Source organism: Schistocerca nitens, chromosome 5, assembly GCF_023898315.1.
Source record: "Schistocerca nitens isolate TAMUIC-IGC-003100 chromosome 5, iqSchNite1.1, whole genome shotgun sequence".
NCBI classification, from domain to species: domain Eukaryota; kingdom Metazoa; phylum Arthropoda; class Insecta; order Orthoptera; family Acrididae; genus Schistocerca; species Schistocerca nitens.
The window spans coordinates 282,195,353-282,217,358 of NC_064618.1; the positions used below are offsets into that span (position 1 = coordinate 282,195,353).

Here is a 22,006-nt window from a genome sequence, read left to right on the forward strand (position 1 = left end):
GTTGAAGAATCTTGTGACGAAACGATACACTGTAGGTTTCACTTTTTGTGCACTTTATTTCATCAACAGGTTCTAAAGATGAACCATTAGGACCTATAGCCATTCAATGGTAAAACATGTCGAGAGGCTGTAGCAAATGTAGTAACTGTGTGCACTGAGAAACGTCACAGTCCAATCGATAAAACTGTCTCATTTTCAACAGCTGTGTGAAAACCACGAATGGCGTAAAAAAGGGCTTTGTTGTTATTTTGAAATAAAAAAAATCATTACCTACTTATTTACCGTTGCATTATTCATCACGAAGCACTTTGCATGCGGATAGTTATAGAAGAAGTTTTCAAAATTGCAGAATTTATTACTATTAACTGCGTTGTAGATAAAGCGCATAATCATCACCAATTAAAAGAATTTTTAGCTGATATGGTGACTGAGCGCACTCATTTTTTGCTGCATAACAAGGTACGTTGGTAATCAAGAGGACACGTTTTGAAACGTTTGGTTTCTTGGAAAACTACAGGGGACAGAAAATACAACTTTTTTGAAGTCAGAAGAAGTTATTTCATTAAAAAACAAGTTACCTCATTCGAAAGATAAAACTTTGATTCACTTTGCGGTATCACACGTAAACTGACTGCCAATGTCTCGTATCCCAGGCGACGTAAATGGAAACAGCATGCCCCAGCAGTGCAACTTATATAAGAACTATAGTTACAACAAACTGTCACATGTTTCACAACGTCATGATTTAAACAATATAACATCGAAGTGTGCACTTGCTATTATCAACATCTCCCTTGGCACTAATATTTTGAGCACCTGTTTGCAGACTGGTGCTATATAAGCGTGTAAATGTGGAGAGTACTGATCCTTTGCTTCCTTCCGTGTACGTGTGGGAATTTTTTTCATTGCCATTATCGAGACCCATAGGTTTTTTGGTACTTTAGCCTACGACGTTGTCTGAAACACTTGGAAATAAATATAAACATAGAAATGTTGTAAGTAAACACAGAAATCCTTAAATAAATTAGAAAGGTTTTAACTATACTGTTATTTAGGAGGAGAATTGGAGGGGGGGGGGGGGGCAGAGATGTGATCGTGACCCTGATGACCCCAGTATTGGATACGTATTTACGACACGTTTTTGAAGAGCGCATGAGTTGTTAAATGATAGTGGGCAATGAGAGGTGGTGTTGCAATGGCCATCGGCGGCCCACGCAAGACCGTGATAAGGGCGCTTATATATACGAAGACTGCGCGCCACCGATGCAAACGTCACGATGCGCTCCTCAGGATTGAGTCTGCTGCTGTTGGCAGCACTGTTGGCGTCTGGGCTGGCAGCCGTCTCCTACAGGGGGTGAGTGTACCTGACACGTGTCCTTCATTTGCCGTTCATAGATATGCACTTATATCTTCACACATTTCAACAATGTAATAAATGTTTCATTTCGCTGATGACTGTCAATCTAACTTTCACGGCATCCTCACTCTTCCAGTTTACTTTACGTTTCTATCAAACTAGCGAACCCGGCAATGCTTCGTAACTGCTAAATATGTAGGGGAATTAGAAATACGCCCTAACTTCCGTCTGCGCCCTCTCTCTGTCCATAATATCCTTCCTCCTATCTCTCTTCCCTTTCTCTCTGTCTACCTTCTTTCCAACCTCTCCCTGATCTTCAGCATTGTTTATTGATAATTCAAGCGGAACCTTAATTGGGAGTTGAAGTCGCTTAAAATGAATCGGGAAATTGTTGCTATCTTGGGTGCTGGATCTGGATATACATAATGTGTCCATAAAAGACCCAGTTTCAAAACGCTGTAGAAACGGAACCAATGCTTAGAATGACGTCAGATTTGAACAGCATATTGTTGTCGCAGGAGAAACCGTCATAGAACAGAAAAAAAACTAACGAAAATTTGACCAATATATGGCACTGTAAGCGTCAGAATATGCACACCAACAAACGCGCGGCACACAACTGTTCCTCAGTTTGGGTCCAAGACGTCATATATGAACTTTTCCCTCAAAGGATTGCACGCTGCTGATAAAGCAGAATGATGATTGTGGGCCAGTAGCCTTGCAGAAGTTCGGGACACTCAAGGGTATGAAAAAAGGCATTGGTCCGATGTCTGCAGAAAATGACTGCAAAATTCGAAAAGAGAGGCTTTTTCAAATGGTTCAAATGGCTCTAAGCATTATGGGTCACTGTGCTGAGGTCATCAGCCCCTACTACTTAAACCTAACTAACCTAAGGACATCACACAAATCCATGCCCGAGGCAGGATTCGAACCTGCGACTGTAGCAGCAGCGCAGTTCCGGACTGAAGCGCCTAGAACCGCTCGGTCACAGCGGCCGGCTGAGGTTTTTTCGATGTGAATTTTGGCGGAGGGAGGAAAAATGGTTCAAATGGCTCTGAGCACTATGGGACTCAACTGCTGTGGTCATTAGTCCCCTAGAACTTAGAACTACTTAAACCTAACTAACCTAAGGACATCACACACATCCATGCCCGAGGCAGGATTCGAACCTGCGACCGTAGCAGTCGCACGGTTCCGGACTGCGCGCCTAGAACCGCGAGACCACCGCGGCCGGCGCGGAGGGAGGAAAGTACTCGATGCGACGTCCGTCGGAGACGTGGCCACAGAATTGCGGTAGGAGTCGAGCGGTGGTGTGCAAACACGCAGTGCACGGGGAACTGCCTGAATGTTGCACACGCCTGCGAGCTAGGTGCATAAAATCCCACGAAAAATCCTGCATTGATATCCATTCAAGAGATGCTCCCTGCTGACCTGCCAGCAAGACAAAGGTTCGCTCTGGAATTTCTTGTTTACACGGAAGTGGGCAATGAATGGCCATGGGGCATTCTGTGGGTAGACGAAGCCCATGTCCAGCTCCAGGGACATGTCAATACACATAACTGCAGAATATGGGCAACGGAAAATCCGCACACACATCAACCGCTACCACTTCATTCTATAAGGATGTGTGATGCAGCTTGACGGCATCGTTTATCGTAGGGCCGTATTTTTTCGAGATGAGTCCTGTGGGTCCTGTTACCTGTGCCGCAACCGGTAAACGCTATGAAAGTTTTTTGTGCACCAGAGTCATTCCAACCTTTCAACAGTGTGGATGCATGGGTAGAAAAATTTCTATGCAAGATGGCGCTCCTCCGCTTACTGCACAGCCAGTGATGCGGCTACTGCAGAGACATTTAGGAAATGCTACTAGAACTATCAGCCGGCATTTCCCTACAGCCTGGCCTTCCAGATTACATGATCTTAATCTTTGTGACTTCTGGCTGTGTGTTTATCTGAACGATGTGTTCAGCGCTCCAATTACGGACGCAGCTGAACCGAAGCATGCACTGTACAATCTATTCTGAATGCGACCCCCGAGACATTCCGATCTGTTGTGGAACAACTTGTTTCTCGAATTCAGCTTGTGGCAGGAAAAGGTGGACAGCATATTGAACATGTCTAGCACCAGTCTCGATACACTTACACACTTTTTGTTTTTAATGCCGTTTTTGGGTTCAGGATAATTAAAAACCGATTTTCCCCTTCAGATGTGGTACGACCTTGTCGCGGTACATAGGCTTACCTAACTATCAGTACCACAACTGCTGACTACCGAATTTCTGCAGTCGTGCACACTGAACAGTACGGACGGTGTATCGTGCAACTCAAACCATAGCAGTCGTATTGCGATTCATCTGTCATTTGTAGCTGACCTCATTTATGTGAAGACGCCGCCTGCTACGCCATAAATGGGTAGACTTCTCGTCAATTTTTTTTTCTTCCATGACGTTTCCCCCTGTGTCAATTATATGCTGTTCAGATTTCATTCTGAGGAGTGGTTCTCTTCCTACAGCGTTTTGAAACTGCAACTTGAACTGTGGCTTATGTCTATCTGAGCGTTTATTTGAGTATCGTGTAAAAATTTGAAGTAAACTGGTGAAGAAATTCTCTGGATTTTTGCTAGCAATGTTTTCCCCTTACACATATAATACACTAGCAGAGAAACGCGTGCGTTATTGGTGTGTGTCCACGTCAATACCACGCAGCGTATGGCGTTGTGCTTAACGTATGAACTATGCTTCATACAATGGTATAATTTTGTAGGTACATTCAGCGGCATATGTAACACTGTCTGCAAAAATGTGTTGGCAACGGAGTTAGTAGCAACAAAGTAAAAAGTTGAACCTTCATGCACAATGCGGCAGTTTTAAATGCATCTCACTGTTCACGACCCCATATCTCCTGAACTATATGTAGTACAATGAGACAATAGTCTAGGTAGATTCAGGGGCATATGTGGATACTGTCTGCGAAATATACTGGGAATAGCATTCGTAACAAAGAAGTAATAAACTATGAACTATGTGTTGTACAGTGATGTAATTTGGTACTTATATTCAGTGGTTCATGTGCATACTGTCTCTAAAATGTGTCACGAATACAGTTAGCAGTAAAGAAGTAATAAAATGATAAATCATAACGTCATGCCACATCCGGTAATTTCACTGCATGTACAGCAGAAAAGTTGTAAGCGATAAACACTTTTCTTTTGATCATTTTGTGGGAGTAGTCAGCAAGAAAACATTTCTTAAATGTTTGAAATTGTTGCAAAATTTGTTGTAACTCGCTAATTGCTCTCATGGATGAATGAAGTCTGGGAATTCATGCCTCACGGGCTTCGCTTCTTTTTCACCCCCGTTCCCATCCAGTTGACCTCTCACAGTGATTGTTGTCTGATAGTACGGTATATGTATACTAAGTTTCGTTGAAATCGTTCAAGTTGATTAGAAGAAGATTTGGAACAAACACACACACACACACACACACACACACACACACACACACACATACATTTTCATAATATGTATGGATTTAGATTTAAAAAATATGCACCCTATACCCATCCAAACATTTATTACAGCATCGTGAAAAATTTGAAGTAAATCAGTTAAGAACATTTCAAGAATTTTGATAACAGTATTAAACAACTACTTATATTTGTACAGTAGTATAGATATTTATATTTACATATTACATAAATTAAAAATTAGAATTCTGTCATTTAGAGATTTTTACTAACAACATTACCTCTTTATATATTTTTAAAAAAATATGAAGCTTATGTCAGTTCGAACGTTTATTAGAGGGTCGTGTAAAAATGTGAAGTAATCGGATTAAGAACTATTCGAGATTTTTGGTAATAAAGTTATAAAACAACCTGTCTTTATATAGTATTATAACTATGTTCACTGCTACCAGTGAGATAGTGATAGTGAGAATTCGTTACAAAAATACACACATTGTAATAAAACACAGTAAGAAATCAGTTAGAAGAAGTAGTTAGTAACGAAAATTTAAGACATGTGTTGGATGGATTATTACCCACCCTTTTTACCACTTACTTTGAAATCATTGTTAATAAATGTAAACGTAAAAGTTTATAGTAATAAAACGAAATCAATGGCCTTCTGAGGAAAATCTCGAGTCAGATCAAAAATTGTTTTAGATAATTCCATTTAGAACAAGTCTGCCTCAAATCTCTTATTTAGCTTGTGTTGTAAGTTTTGCTTTCGACTCTGGTATTGAAAATAAAATACACAAATTTCAAACTACCCATGGCAGCATTTTCAGAACACTGGACCATAAATTATAAAAGGAGGCCATCACGAAAGTCTATAAAATGATGGTGGTTGCTGTGTTATTCTATGGAAGCGAAAACTGGGTTTCCAAAAAAGCAAGAAATTAAATTCAAACAGTGGAGATTAGGTTTACATGAACGACAAGAAGAGACATGATCAGAACTGAAGATATTAGAACTGAATGAAATATTTTCAACATGAGTAAAAAAAATCGAAAATATAGTGAAAAAGGGATAACGCCAGGTCACGGAATTCATCAGAAGATCCCAAACTACAAGCCAAACGGGAAAAGAGATATTGGAAGACTGCAGAAAAGAAAGGAATGATTTTGGTTGTGAGTCCAGAACAGGAAATAGTATAATCCTTGAAAGGAAGGTGATGAAGGTGATGATCATGATGACGAAACTGTGGTACGGGCGTGACTCAGACAGCCCCCCTCCCCGTTAATCTTTAACAGGATGTAAGTTAGGTAACTGTAGTAGCACACATACTCCTCAATGAGAACAAAAACTGTTGTTGTTATTTATTACTTATTTGTTTCGCAAAGCAGTTTTCCATTTACAAGGCTGTCGCCAGACAGTAACGATTATATCGCTGCCAGATATTACTTATGAACGGTTTGTTGCAAAACTCACAGGCCAAAAGTCACCTTTGTTGCACGGAGTGAATTCTCTTTAAATTATAAGTTCAACTAAATTAAAATTTGTGACAAGGAAATTACCTACAAGTCACAGGTAACACATAAATTGGGGCATAATATAAATATAACTATCGAAATGATGTGCACCTGGTAAATCAGAAGAATATCAAAGAATTTAGAATAGCTTGAAAATATCAATAAAGTAAATTCAGAACAATGTAGGTAACCAAGACGAATTAAGCAATGTGGGAAACCTAGCGAAATGAGAGGATGAGGTGAAGTTCAAGAGCGGGTAAGTCATGACCTGAGTTTGATCATTTAATCTTAAGTATTGGCTGTCAGATGCTTACGGATATTAAGTCACCTTTCGTCCTTTTTCCACCTGTTATCTACGCGCCTGGTATCTGTGACGTTTACCCAGCACGTGTGGAGATTTCTGCAACCTTCAGTTACGTTCTTGTTTATGAGGTACAGCTACCGCCACCTTGTTCTTTGGGGACGATTGTCAGCTATTGTTTGGAAACCAAAATCCTATTCACAAAATGAATCAATTTTTAGAGGTTCACAGTGTATGCTGTCATTCATAAATTCGTAATTTTTTCGACGAGCAGTGACGACAGAACTTATCGACACACACAACTGCTGTAGATAGTGCGCTTCTTTATGGCAAATCAAAAGAGGGCTTCATTGGAGCGTTTAAAAAAAAATTAAAGTATTGTATGTTAGCTATTTGTTAAAAACGTACGTCCTTTCTTTAACGCCTCCCCTTCCTTCAAATAGGCCTATCGTTTTTTGTTTTTATTATTCCCGCTACGTAATGTGGCATTGGCGAGTACTGTTTAATATAGTGCACTAGCCTTGGCAATATTCTTGGCCCTGTGTTATTTGAAAGAGGTAGTATCTGATACGAGTCACGACTGATGCAATAGTAACTGATGAAAAATGATCGTTTCCTAAGAACCATCGAGTGATAGTTGCTGAATCATACTACCATAAATCATTCGGATTTTTTCTATCACTTCTTTAATGACATACGCCGAGTCCAATGCGTCCTTGTATTCATTAAAATCATTAAACTGTCATCAACTCTTAATTCTACATGGAAAGGTGAACAGCTTATAATTTTTAACTTCTGATATGTCTAATCAGAGGTGGGCTGGCAATAATTTTTAAAGTGCGTATGCCTGCCCAAGCGTTGTCTTTCCTTTAGAGCTATCACAGCGTAGTCGACTGTATAAAAATGAATGCTTTAACTATTCCACGGAAAAAACATACAAACTCTTTCAATGATGTTTCTAAACTTCTTTTGTATCTTCTGATTATGTTGACTGAATGTTTTTGTTTGACCTTCTCACGATTTAAACCTTTGCCGCATTCGAAGAAACATTTCGACATTAAAACTGCATTGGTGGTAAGAACTACAACGGTTTTCTGACTACAAAAATGACCTTGGATGCTGGACCACGTTTTTTTTTTTTATCTGAGTACACTGGTTGGTTCGGCGCTGATTCCTAGGAAAACCTGATAAATGTACTAATTCTGTAGTATCAGAAACCAATATACACCCTCAAACGGACAAAGTAACAGTACTTGCATTAGTTGTAACACTAATAGCCTTCAAATTAAGCGGCCAGCTCGGCACTGACGTCCAACAGCACCTATGGTCCGCATTCCCGTTTGTAGATGACTCTGGCATCGCTACATCTCTCTCAGACGGCGTAATACACATGCAACCTAATATTATAATCACAGTGAATGTACATTACAAGGTAAATATTGTTCTTTAGTCAACTCTTCATTAAAAAAAAATTAATTAGCAGCTCGAAAATATGGTACCTACTGAAATCAGTAGACCAAGTGGTATCTCTAATCTCCTTCTTACACCAAGTCAATAAAAAAGAGACAAAACATTTAAATATTAAGACATTTAAATATTAAAAGTGAAATCAATAGCTATTGCGCCGCCTCAACGTAATTCTCATCTCCTCATTCCCCTGAGGGCAGTCTGCCCTTGGCAGTGGTGAAGCACAGATGTCTTGCTTGTCTCTTATCATTGGAGCTGTGCAGTGGGAGTTGTTCACTTCCCAGCTGTTGTGAGACATTAGAAACAAGTTCTAAATATCAAGCACTACTAGAGCCAGGCCATGATCATAATCACGCCAGATTCCTACGAGACAGTCTTGACATTGTGGGCATCCACTTTTCAATTCCAGCCAGCGTCATTTACATCAAGATGATAAATGCTGAGGCTTACACAACTGTGGTGAACAAATTTGCTACATCGCTTAAGTTCAAACACTCCAGTGGTCACACTGGATTGTTACAGTGGGCCACATGAGTCTAGGCCTGTGTACCATTATAGTCTAAGAACTTCCCTCTGAGGTGCCGGCCAATCTCGTAATTGTGGCCTTTCGACAGTAAGGAAATGTGATCAGCCACGTGGCTCAGAAATGACAGATGTTTGGGCCTTATGAGGTGTATGATGGTGCATGAAAAATAAAAATTGTACTGATAAAACACATGCTGCTATACTGTCACGCTACGCCGTAGTGATGTACAATGGCCAACCATGCATATGTTTTGGCTGTGGACAGGACGGGCATGTCAGGTCGTCGTCTATTCAGTGCCGAGGATGCTAAAGCCGATCGGAGAATTGCAGCCAGCGGTGGTGAGGGTGATCCTCCCCTCGCCTATGTAAAAGTAGCAGTGACATCCCTCATGGACGGAGAAACCACTTATTAACTGCAGGTGCTGACATAGTGTGAATTGAGGACACGACCGAGGTCACGCCGCCTCCTCAGGCGACGACAACCTTGCAACATCTTCAACCACCATAACTGGGTGAACCACAAGAAAAGATGGACGTCAACAACAGGGTCGTGACGAAACCGGCCTTCCTTACTGAGGGAGCAATGGCGTCTGATCAGCTTCCACACTCTGACGCAGAAACTTACGTCCGCAAGCAACGATTGCATCATAAACACAACGAATGGTGGCATGCACGTTCTGACAAGTGAGCGGAAAACAAATGTGGCGCTCTAACAGACGACATGGAGAAAGGTAGGTGTGATACCCAGTGTGCCATTACTGTTACGGCGCCCAAGTTAGTGGCAGTGAGTCAATGGCGTTTTCATCAGGATATTATATCTATGGTCGTCCATGACAACACCATCTGAGGTGGAAACTAGGTAAAAAACTTTTCAGCTGGTAGCGAACAACCTCCTCACTCACAGAAGGTGTAAAAAATTCTCCATGCCGCAATAAATGTTTAATGTTTTGTAAGTGGTCTACATAGCCGGCTATCCCGATCTCTTAGGTTACACAGCAAATGTCGCCCCTGCTTCGCTCACTGGCAGCAGCATCACCATGTTACTTAAAGAGAGCTTGGTAGAAGATGACGTGCGATACCTCCTCAATGCATGGGTCGTGGCTGCCACAGTGAACTGAGTCCGAATTATCAATACCTGTGCCCCTTCTGGTACAGAGCGACATCAGCAAGAACTTTTCGGTTTTTTGCCAAAGATATCGCGCTGCTACGTCAGTGTCGTCTAGACGACATGGTGGTTTGGAGAGACTTGAGTTGCACAGAAGTACCTTCAGACCAGCTCTCGCGCCATTCCCTGTACAGTGAATTTGACGTCCATGGTCTTCAAGTGGTGGGCACCTGGCGTCACATCCATGGCGACAGACACAGCTATACTCACTTCACCAGACACTCCTCCAGCTGACTCGAATGGGTTTATGTCATGTGCTCATTACAGACAGCGATATGCGAAGCGGAGGTTTGGCCAACACTTTTTTCGTATCACTTGGCCTTCATCTGTGCCATAACCCTCAGTTCACTCAGGGAATGGTGAAGCGCAAGCCCACGCATGCTAAATATTGCCCACTTGATCTCCCCGATCTGCCGAAGAGCTGGGGAAGGTACATGGAATAAGTGTGTTCGCCGTCATGGTCTGTACCACTCGGCCTTTAGATGGTGGATTGTGTGGTGTCACAGCCAGACACCACACTTGTTAGGTGGTAGCCTTTAGATCGGCCGCGGTCCGTTAGTATACGTCGGACCCGCGTGTCGCCACTGTCAGTGATTGCAGACCGAGCGCCGCCACACGTCAGGTCTAGAGAGACTTCCTAGCACTCGCCCCAGTTGTACAGCAGACTTTGCCAGAGATGCTATACTGACAAACTACGCTCTCATTTGCCGAGACGATAGTTAGCATAGCCTTCAGCTACGTCATTTGCTACGACCTAGCAAGGCGCCATTACCAGTTTATATTGAGATTGTAATTATGTATCATCAAGAGCGATGTTCTCCAATTATGGATTAAAGTTAAGTATTCCAGAAGCTATGTACTATTTTTGGCTACTGTAATTACTTTACTTTGTTCCAGACCTCACGCCAGTCTGCGTGAGCTTAAACGCGTGCATTTCGGCCTCCTCTAGTACACGGTGTTGGCTCTTCTGCCAACACATCAGGTTGATTGCACGAAACTGGTCCTCAGAAGAACCTTCATGGCATGCAGTAGAGAAGCAGCTGCATGGCACAGACACAGAATGGACTTTTATTTTACATCCTCAGGGAGTGTTTCGATCAGCTGCATTCATCGAATATACAGATGTCAACTGGGCACAGCAAAGATCGTTTCTATCAAGCGCCTCCATTTAGGAGGAGCTGTATAACACACACTTGCACAAGACAGCCTGCCCTTGGAACAACTGTCAATGTATCACATATTAGGTTAGTGAAAGAGGCAGCGATGGTCTCTGGTCTACATTGCCGACACAAAGGAATGTAGATGTCTCAACAAAAAACACGATATAGCCAAGCTTTTCATAAACATTGTGCACGACTGTATTCAGTGCAGCATGCGGATCCGGTAGTCATTGTGGACGTATCAGGGTTGACCCACGCCCCCATACCACAGAAATTAGAAGTGGACTTGTCAGGGGACGTGACTGAAGACGAAGTATCCGATGTCATTGGGAGACCCCAGGACAGGATCGAGTCCATTTTGGCGTTTTATCAGGTTCTTCAATCAGTTTTTGGTATCGTGCCGGACAGAGATATGCCATGAACTGATGTTTCCAGATGTTCCACTTCCCATTAACTTCTTAGAAGGATTGATAGTGCCTGTTCATAAACCAAATGGTGGCTACCGAATCCATGATTAGCGACCTTGACACCGCTGAATAGTGGCATACAGTCTTCACCAGATTGATGGCTATGCATTTCAGGGGTATGATACAGTGTGTACTTTTGCAGGATCAAGCATATGCACAGTTCCGAGCCGATACATGGACACGATAACCTGGCGAAGCTGTGGCATTTACCTGATGAGCTGCCATCAATCGACTTTAGTTAAGCAGTTGATCAAGTTGACCACTCATTGTTGACTTCAGTTCTCTGGAGCATGTGATACCAACACTGTTTCAAGGGTGCTTGTTAATAACTGTTTAAAGACGCCCATCCATGTCCACTGATCGGTGAGCCGAGGCTGCCCATCATCTATGGTATACTTGTTGGCCTTAGAACCTTTGTTACGTGGCCTACTCTAGAGATCAACTGGGATGATGCATGGCACCACCACCTTAAGATGCACTGCTTGTGCGGATGGCTTGATGCCTACAGGGCAGTGACAATATGAGAATCACCACAGAATGTATCAAGGTCTGTGGGACAGCCATGTGTACTGGGATGGGAATGCCACCTGATGGAGTCAGCGACAGTTCAACTACCAGATGAGATGATTGGGTTTTCACTTCACGACTGATATATGCTGTATGACGACCCATAAATATAGGCACCTCCTTCAGCAAACTAGAGCAAGCATAGCAGATCACCACCTGCAGACTTTGAACATCTTCCAGAGGACACAGTATGCCAATGGTTATCCAGCGCCGCACAACCTGCAAATAGCACAGGCATTTCCATTATTAACCCAGTGGCCCACAACGTTATAGAGACTCAGCTCAGGAATATTCTTCAAAGTTCGATAGATCAGTTGTCCTGTTTGTTAGTTCGCATTTACAGTTATGGCATCGCTATCTCACCAGCCTCACGAGCTTGCTGCTGGAGGCACTAGCGAAAGCCTCCTTGGAGTCCACGGTGTTGTTGCAAAACATCCCAGAACCATTTTTCTACCTTGGGCACTTCTGATTGGAACTCACACATGTGATACTTTTCTGGCTCCACCCTTGGCGATGGCGAAGGAGCTCTACTGTCTGACCCACTTGGTATGTGACAGTCAGTAGTGAACACGTCACACAGGTATGTATATCTAAAATATGCAGTGTGGAGTGCCTCCACTGCATGCAATGTAATGTGACTGACATGGCCGAACATCTCGTTAGCTGCAGAGAGGCTTCAGTGGCCTTGTACTTCATCAAGGAAGTATTGGCTTTTCTACTGCAGATCACTGCCTGAACTCTTCTTCTCTGTTTTCCTCTCCTTCTCCTTCAGGGATGGCCCAAAGGATGTATTTGATGTTTGGAACTTCATGCAGGAACAGCATTGCACAATAGGAAGGAACACCAAATATAGACAATATTCTCATAACTCTGGAATGCATTACACAACCCACCACACAACTGGATCTTCAATGCCGATGGATGATGGGCATGTTGCAACGCAGATGACTTTAGAACGAACAAAACTGACCGAACAAAAGATACAAGGAGATACACTAGGACCATAGGTGCAACTACTAGTGGAGTGAATATTTAGTTTTCTTTCAATCGGGAGGGCGGAGGACCCTTTTCTTTTCTTCACAGCACGACATGACATTGTATACATTGACTGGTCAAAAAGAAGTCCTGCTTCTGGATAGTGTTCTGTTTCTTCTTTTTCTTCCCAATCCCTCCTTCACCACCTTCTTCCTTTTGGTGCGGAGGTGACAACGTGCCCAGGAGTTGCCAGACGACCCCTGCCCCCTCTGCCTGCTCTGACCCAACTCATAAAAGAAGGGGGTGCTTTGTATGACAACAAATGAGATTTTCTTTGAATCATTGCTAAAAGTAAGAAAACTGTTGTACATGGAGAGGTGTCAATATATCAATATAGGTTCAGAAGCACTGTGAAACGTAAAAACGTTCACTCTCGGAAAAAAAAGAAAGAAAAGAATATGCTACCGAGAGAACTACAGAGCGTTTCTCGTATACTTCGACATACATCTACACAGATATTGGTTTTTGTCGCAGTTCTGATTCCTCTGAACTGAAAAAAAAAAAAACTACACACAAGAAGGAATGGGTTTCAGTAAATATGGAACTATTTTCAGTGATCAGAAATTCGCTCAACCTTATTGTGAGTGTAATGAATCAATAGAATTTCTTATGGAATCGATGTGCCTTATGACATTCGATGGACGTCATGTCGTTATACACAAAAATGTAAATCGATAAATGCTACACATATTTAAGTTAATGAAAACACGCTAGATTGATTCACGATATAAGGTGTTTGGTTTCCTTTAGGCAGCCTTGAACCCAGTTAATATATCTGAAAAAGTTTATTGTTTTTACATGTCAAGACCGAAATCAATTTGGAAAATAAAGTGGGAGCAGGCATGTTGGTACCAGTTCTAAGCACACAGAACATACTGAACTGTTAGAAACGTCTCTCACGGCTCGAAAAAACGAAACGCTTAACTAGAGAATTGAACGGTCTTTTACCAGACTGGTCTGCTCCAACATGTAGTTAAATATGAAAAAAAAATTTTCACAAACTGTTTTGGTAAAGAATGTTATATTATTACATACTTGAAGTTGCATATGTCCACCAAGCATTACTGGGAACCGCAAGATACAATAAATTGATAACTATTTCTTTACTTTTACCAACAATAAATTCATTTTTTGTATAGTAAGTCAGTGTTGCAAATGGACAAGGCGGAACGGAATCGTTGAAGCGTCTGAAATGTTTTGAAACTTTGAAATTTCGTCAGTGTATACACTGTAGTCTGCGCTGCTCGGTATTGTAACACCACCATGAAACTAACAATAATTTGATCAAGAGTAAGAACTAGAGACAGGAACTCATCATCATCAATATATTTAACCATTGTTAAATCGTTTCTTAGCAACACGAACTGTAAATTTACCTCCTCCTTACATCTACAGGATGTTCACCTTTATGCTTTCTAATGTTTCAGTATTCCAATAAGTATCAACGATTGACATAGAGGATATTAGTTGCAAATTGTGAGGCCATCAAATAAAGCTGAAATCAAGAAAAGGTAACACACTGCGTACATCTTAGCAATATGGAGATAAAATAAATAATTTAAAATGCCATTCTTTTATCAGAATTGGAATTCACAATCAGCTTTCTTCATATGAGGGATAACTGACACTGAGATTCTTAGCATCTCAAAATCAGTGGCTTCCCATTAGTAGCTGCGGATGACAGGTGGAATTTACCACTTATTAGAAATTCGACACTTAATACTTGATGTTATGAGATGTGCGAACACCGCCCCTCCCCCGCGTGACTCCTCCCCTCCCCATCCCAAGATTTTTTTTTCGTTATCTGATATCTTTCCCTACCATCAGCTTCGCTCCTTTTATTCCCTATTGGCTGAAAGAATTTTTCAGAATTGCTGCTTAAAGCTCTGCTACGTAATAAGATAAAGTGCTTCACGAGTGCTGATAACAGTTTCTCATGACATGTTGCCGATCAACTTTCTTGATGGAATGCAGATCACATCTGAAATGCAATGCGATTTTGAGACAGAAATGAGATAATGCCCTTAATACGACAATTACGTATCCAGTCTTCTGAATGAAGACTGCCATAACAACATTACTAAGGAACTAATATTAAAAGCCAAACTGATTCCCTCACATTGTTTGATTTTGGAAACGAAATAAATCACTCCAAATCTCATTTCTTTTGCTATGTGTGATTTGACTCACGACACGTTTTCAGTAAATGTATCACAATAATCACTTAGATAGTAAACAGGTGACACCAACACTAAGTCAGCAGAAATCTTAGTTGATGTAATGTTACTTGCGATAAACATGCACCAAAGTAATCAAAAATAAACCGTTAACTGACAAATGCATCACTGAAGCTGTAGTGAAAACTTTGAAAGAGAAAATAATTAATAATTTGTTAAATTTTGAAAATGAAGGACGTTTCAAACGGAAATAAATGAGTTTTAATCAAAGCTATGACCAATATTTTCTAATTGAAATACATCTCTACGTGTGATATTAACTCTTACAATCCAATGAAAGAATAGTTTGTGCCGCTAGGTACATGTAACATTACCAGTTAACATTGATTGGAGTAATAAACGTATGTAAGTATGTCGTACGTAGGCTAGGCCCTATTAACGACAGGTCTCCGCCAATTTATTATATTTACTGTGAAGGAGCAAAGCTCCCCCTTCAGGTGTCAGAATGAACAACGAAAAAAATGTGTGCCTGAGCGTTCCTGAAACAAAGAAATCTATATCTTTTTATGAAACTGAATTTAGAAATGCTGGTAAGTCGCTTAAGAAACACAGATCCAGATACTATTGAATCCTTTAATGTGCCCATGCCGCGTTTTCTAGAGTAGCCCATCATCAGATGACCATTTCAGATCATTAAAAGCATAGACAAGCACATTGGATAATGTCCGAGAAATCATTTTAAATGGTCATCTGATGATAGGTTAACCCCGAAACGCGTCATGAGCACATTAAAGGATTTAGTACCATCTGGATATGTATTACTTATGTGATTAACCAGCACTTTTAAATTCACTTTCGTAGTTACTATTATTACGGCCGCACACTTCTACAACGACTTCAGGTCAGATTTATAATATTTCTTTTTATTGTGAAATGCTTCGCTATTTCACAAATTTTTAATGTTTCTGAGACTCTTGAGAGTGTTGACAGCACATGACTGGAGTGATCTACATGTAAAGAGCAACGAAGGCGCCTACCTGTCGGTCTTGGCAGGTGCTTGGTGAGGAATCGAGGTGTCGGAAAGTCATCAGCGTTCATTGAGTTGCTTCTACGTCTGTCGATGACACTCCACACAAAATAACGCACTGCGTTCTCCTTACCAAGAAATCCTGAGTCCAGTCACAAATTTCGTTTGATTCCACATATGATTGTATACACGTTAATGTGCGTTGGTCTGATATTGTGTCAAAGGCTTTCTGGAAGCCAAGAAGTACATCTACCTGATTTCCCTGATCCATAGCTTTCAAATGTCAAGTGAGCAAGGAAAGAATTGGTTTTCGTGTGACAGATGTGTACAGGATCTATACTCTTTGGCATGTGCGAGGTACTATGCCTCGATATAGCTCCTTACGTTTGAGCTCAGAATACGTTCTCAAACGGCGTAAAATACGGATGTCGGCAACACTAAAAGGTAGTTTTGGAATCACTTCTATTGCGCTTCTGCTACAATGGTCAAAACTTTGCTTTCGTCCAATTATTGGAAACAGTTCTTTGTGGAAGGGGTCTACGATGTGTTGTGGTTTGGAGAGGGGTGAACTCAGCTACAAATTCTGTCTTGCAGGGATTCAAACACGCTACACGGTCTCGCTTACTCCTAACTATTTCAGCTGTTTTTTAACGGAACTGACACTACTATCTAAAGGATGAAATGAGGCAATAATCCTGCATCTTTCTTCATACAGGTGCATTTGAAAACATGGTTCAGCATACCTGTGTATGCGTGCTTCCTTCACTTTCGGTGTCTGAGTTTCTTACTTTGGCGCCAATGACAGGCAGGACAAATGATTAGAATTTTTTTGGATTTGCTGAGACGTTTTCGATAAGATTCTGCTCTGGCAGTCGTTGAAGGCTTCAAGTATTCTCATTTCGACAAACGATTTTCATGTAGCATTTACATATATTTGTAGGTTTGTTTTACTTCCATCGTCCTCGTATATACTTATACTACGATGGTCCCTCCTAATGTAAACTAGATGTCCATGTGGTATATTTGTGTCAAATTACCAGTGCTAATAAATCTTACAACACAGTGTGCACTAAAGGTATGAAAACCGGAACACCTTGCGCAAATCTTTAGAATAAATACAATCTTGGAGGATATGTAGAAAGGTTTTAAGCAGTAAATGATTCAAATCAATGGCCAGCACACACAGCGTCAGTCCATAAAGTTCCGAGACTGATTTTATTCCTGGAGTACAAGCGACGTCAGCGAAGTAACTATGATGGCAGCTTGAACTAACAACCGTAAACAACAGATGCGCATTCGACCAGCAAGTCGTGTGCAGGCAGTAGACAGCGTTAAGTAGCGGAAGTGCGTTTGTAGTAATTTATCTTATACTTTTGAGCATGGCTGTCTTTCAACAACTGTATGCAGGCTGTTGCCGTAAGAGCGTGCAAAAATTTAACAGGACATAGAGGATCCTCCACTGAACAATTTGAGGTAGGGAACCTGGTGTCGGCGAAGACTTCTTAAGGAGATATTGGGAATAAAATAACATTACTGTGTAATTTTTTATTTACATTAGTTCACTGCAGAAACCAACATTAACACAATGAACGTACCATTTGGACTGTATCTTACAAAATGTGCTGAAATGGCGGTCATCAAGCTCAATATAAGCATGAAATCGGCGAGCAAGATTCTGATGCACCCTGAAAAATATCACTGGTGTACTCCAAATCACATCACAGGCAGATATAATCCTGGCAAATAATTCCATCTCCGTATCCACATGTGAGTTTAGATATTCGCATAGGGAATAATCAAAGGAATTCAGGTCAGGTGACCTCGCAGGCCATGGAATAGAACCTCCCCTTCCGATCTAGCGACCAGGAAGTATTGTACCGGTGCTGGCCCATCGTATTGGGCTGCACGTCTCTGAACAGCATTGAGTAATGAGTGAGTCTGTCGTTGATCCATAACGCGTTCTTTCATGGGATAATGAAAATACGATACAACAGAGCCACTTCATGGACAAGTAAAGTAAACCTGCATCATGACTTCGTAGTAATCAGGCTCGTCCTCCATGGCTCCTTGCAGGAAGTGAAGAATGTACATGAAATAAACAGCACCGTTCGTGTAAGACTGTACGCATGTTAGTTATAAATAAGCTGGAAAACAGTAATGCTAGACAAAGCGGTGGACAAGTTTACTTCCATATCTCCTTAAGCCGGCTTCTCCGACCCGAGATTCCCTATCTCAAACTGCTGAGTGGAGCATTCTCTATGTCGTGTCACATTTTTGCACGCTCTTACGGAAACACCCTGCATAAGTTTCAGTGGAGAAATAACACAGCCAACCGGCTGCAAATAATTGTTTAATAAATTTATCTAGGTTTCTACGCCTCTAAGAATTTCGTCATCGAAATGAAAATTTAAAAATCGTTAAGTTACATTGAGAGAAACCAATAGTCAAAGCTTAGAGCAGACATGCTCAAATCAGCAATTAACACTTAAAAACGTACCAAAGGCTGATTTATCTGTTTAGAGTTATATTCAAAAATAACGAGTGCAGTGTTTGTCCCGCATACCTTGACTCCTGAACAAAAACAACGCATGGATACCTCCCGCGACTTGTTTTGGAAAATTTCACCGTGGGTGAAGAGGCTTGGTGTAATCAGTTCGTATCTGCCAAAGCGTACAAATTCACATAAAGTATCTATGTTTTGACGACAAAACCGACATTCAAGCCAATGCGAGTTGAACAACATACCAAAGAAATATTTTTCTGAGAGATTCATATGGCTGAATGGACATTCTGCGCGTTGTATTCAAGTCAGGGGGACTATACAGAACACCTGAAACATTCAAACCACAGTATTAACTTTTTTATTAATCCAGTCACGAAAATTCTGGGACTAACGGGGCAGGCTCAGCAGTACACTGTTTTGCGTGACGGGGAACGTCAGTGTTTAACGCCGAGCTCAGTCAATACAATCGTCAGTAGGGCTGTATGTCATTTACTCCAGATGTACACTGCTGGCAAAAATATTGTCCACCCATTTAGAGGTTTCCAGTTCACCCAAGATTTATTGCTGTTACAGTATTCATGGAATACATGTAATGATTAGATTTACATATCAGTTGCACAAGTGGTTCAGGGTTACCAAGTATCGACCAATGCTGATGAGACTCCCATGTTATTACGTGGTGTAGCCTCCCTGGGCAGCTATGCTGGCGCTGTCTCTGGCATCCAGTCGATCGCACAGAAGGCGAATACTGTCCTAGGATATGCCACGGCTACTCGACCTGTTCTCGTAGTTCTGTGTGAGTCATTGTTTGACAAGCCGCAGGAGCCACTTCTCGACCCCCTCGACTGGACACAACTCCTGAGATCGTGTTGACCAGGGAAGCTGATGCACGACTTGGAGAGCACGGTGTGTTTCACAGTCACTGTGTGGGCGAGCATTATCCTGTTGGAACCTTGTATCACCTTCCTGTTGCAAGAACGGCAAAAGAACTGGTCTCACAACATTCTGCACGTACCGACTGCTGGTTAGCGTCCCCTCCAGAAACACCAAACGTGAAAAAGAGTTGTAGCCTATCGCGCCCCACACCATTAAGATTGGTTTGGGGCCACTGTGTCTTGGGGGAATGCACTCTACAAGACAGCGCTCATCAGATCTACTTCGTACGCGCAAACGACCATAAATTTCGTGCAGGCAGAGTCTGCTTTCATCGCTGAAGACCTCGACGCTCCATTCCATTTTCCAAGTAATCCTCTGACGGCCCTAGTCGGGCCGTGCACGTCGATACTGTGGCGTGAGTGGAAGACGGGCAGAGGAGTGCGTGCTCGGAGACCCACTGCTAACAACCGGTTCGTAACAGTTTGTGTTAACACGCCTGGACTCAAAAGCCCTCTCATCTGAACCATGGTAGTTGCTTATATAATGATGATCCTGGCGGGCGGCTGTTCGGCGTGGACGTCTAGAACCTTGTCAACGGGTGTGAGAACGTTCACGTGACTACTGATACCAGCATCGCTGCACCACTGACGTAACACGTCCAACGTGTGTGGCAATTCTCCGAAAGGACAGTTCCTCCATTTGGAAGGCCACAATTTGACTCCTTTAAGACTCTTTCTGCGTGCCATAGTTGTCTGCTTGCTTCACACCTTTGCACCAGACTGAGGCTGGCAATGACCATTCTATGTAAAAGGGTAGACACAGATGTCGCTCTGGTAACTATACCACTATCCCGTCTGTTGGCGGGTGACGTTGAAACTATTATCAGTACACCTACTATCCCCAGATGGCGTATGTCGTCATCAGGGGTACTAATTTTTTTTTTTTCCCCGGCAGTGTACAATTCGCCTGCGGTGCTTCATTCTTCACAAAAGCTATTACATGGCAGTTCATCCGCAGTCCTCAGGTAATGCATATGTTTAAATAGACACTTGGAAGAATATAACGAGGCAGTTGTCGTCTTTCTGTGGCAGACACAAAGTTTACCGTCTGGTGCCCACGGAGGAGCAGCTGCAGACGCTGTCTCAGCTGCGGGAGCACCCGGCGCTCGACTTCTGGTCGCGAGCTCACCGTGCCGGCCACCCCGTGGAAGTGAGGGTGCCGCCCGACGTGCACGACCACTTCCGAGCATTCCTCGATCGCCAAGGAGTGCTGCACAACGTCCTCATTGATGACCTCGAACAGTAAGTTTCAAATCTCTTTGATAGGCCTCTTCTATTTCACATCTCTCCTATACGTAGCGTATATGCTGAGGGAATTAGGTAAGAGTGATACACTAAAAGTAATAGACGGGTTTCGTTATTTCGGCATCAAAGTAGCTGGTGATGACCGAAATTGAGAGGGTATAAAATGTAGGCTGATTATTGCTAATAAATCATTTCTGGAAAAGAGGAATTTGTTAACATCGATTATAAATTTAATGTTAAGAAGCATTTTCTGAAGAAATCTGTGTCGAAGGTAGGCCTTTATGGAAATGAAACGACGACGGTTAACAGATCAGTTTTTCTCGACGGCCAGTGCTCGTCAGAGACAGGTGCATCGTCTGGAATGCCCCAGGGAAGTGTGATGTGACCGCTGTTACTTTCTGTGTGCACTGGTGTCCAAAATTAAAGCAATAACGGAAGCTTTCAAAGGGTGCGTTTATTTTTCCAGAAAACAGTGTAAAAAGGTGGTAGTAAAGTGGAAACATCGTAAAGTATAGAAAATGTAAACAACTGCAACATGCATAACAGCAGACGATAATATTCTTCGTTTTTTTTTTTTTTTCAACTTAACAGGTTTGCACACAAATTCCGAAAACTGGCTAATGTGCTCACTATGGGGTGTGACCACCTCTGGTAAAAATACAGGCCTGGCAACGACGGCCCATGCTGTGAATAAAGTCTGCAATGTCATGTTATAACGCCCACTCTTCCTGCGGAGCTGCTCCCAAATCTTGGAGAGTGGTTGGTGGGTATTGACGTCTAGTGTATCCCAGACATTCTCTATGGGATTCAAATAGGGAGAGTCCGCAGCTCGTGGTCGTGCGGTAGCGTTCTCGCTTCCCGCGCCCGGGTTCCCGGGTTCGATTCCCGGCGGGGTCAGGGATTTTCTCTGCCTCGTGATGACTGAGTGTTGTGTGCTGTCCTTAGGTTATTTAGGTTTAAGTAGTCCTAAGTTCTAGGGGACTGATGACCATAGATGTTAAGTCCCATAGTGCTCAGAGCCATTTCAAATAGGGAGAGCGAGCAGGCCACACCATGCATGCAATATCTTCAGCCATGTGTCTACAAACTGCATTCTTACAT

General features: G+C 42.2%; 1 protein-coding gene across 1 annotated transcript in view; it reads left to right on the forward strand.

Moving 5' to 3' along the window:
• The first annotated feature begins 1,277 nt into the window (after nucleotides 1-1,277).
• The window catches only part of LOC126260391 (carboxypeptidase B-like), a 57,886-nt gene continuing 37,157 nt past the window's right edge, over nucleotides 1,278-22,006 (forward strand). Inside the window, exons 1-2 of the mRNA XM_049957718.1 lie at nucleotides 1,278-1,354; nucleotides 20,693-20,902. Of these exons, the coding sequence (XP_049813675.1) occupies nucleotides 1,278-1,354; nucleotides 20,693-20,902 (287 nt within the window). The remainder of the gene's footprint in view (nucleotides 1,355-20,692; nucleotides 20,903-22,006) is intronic.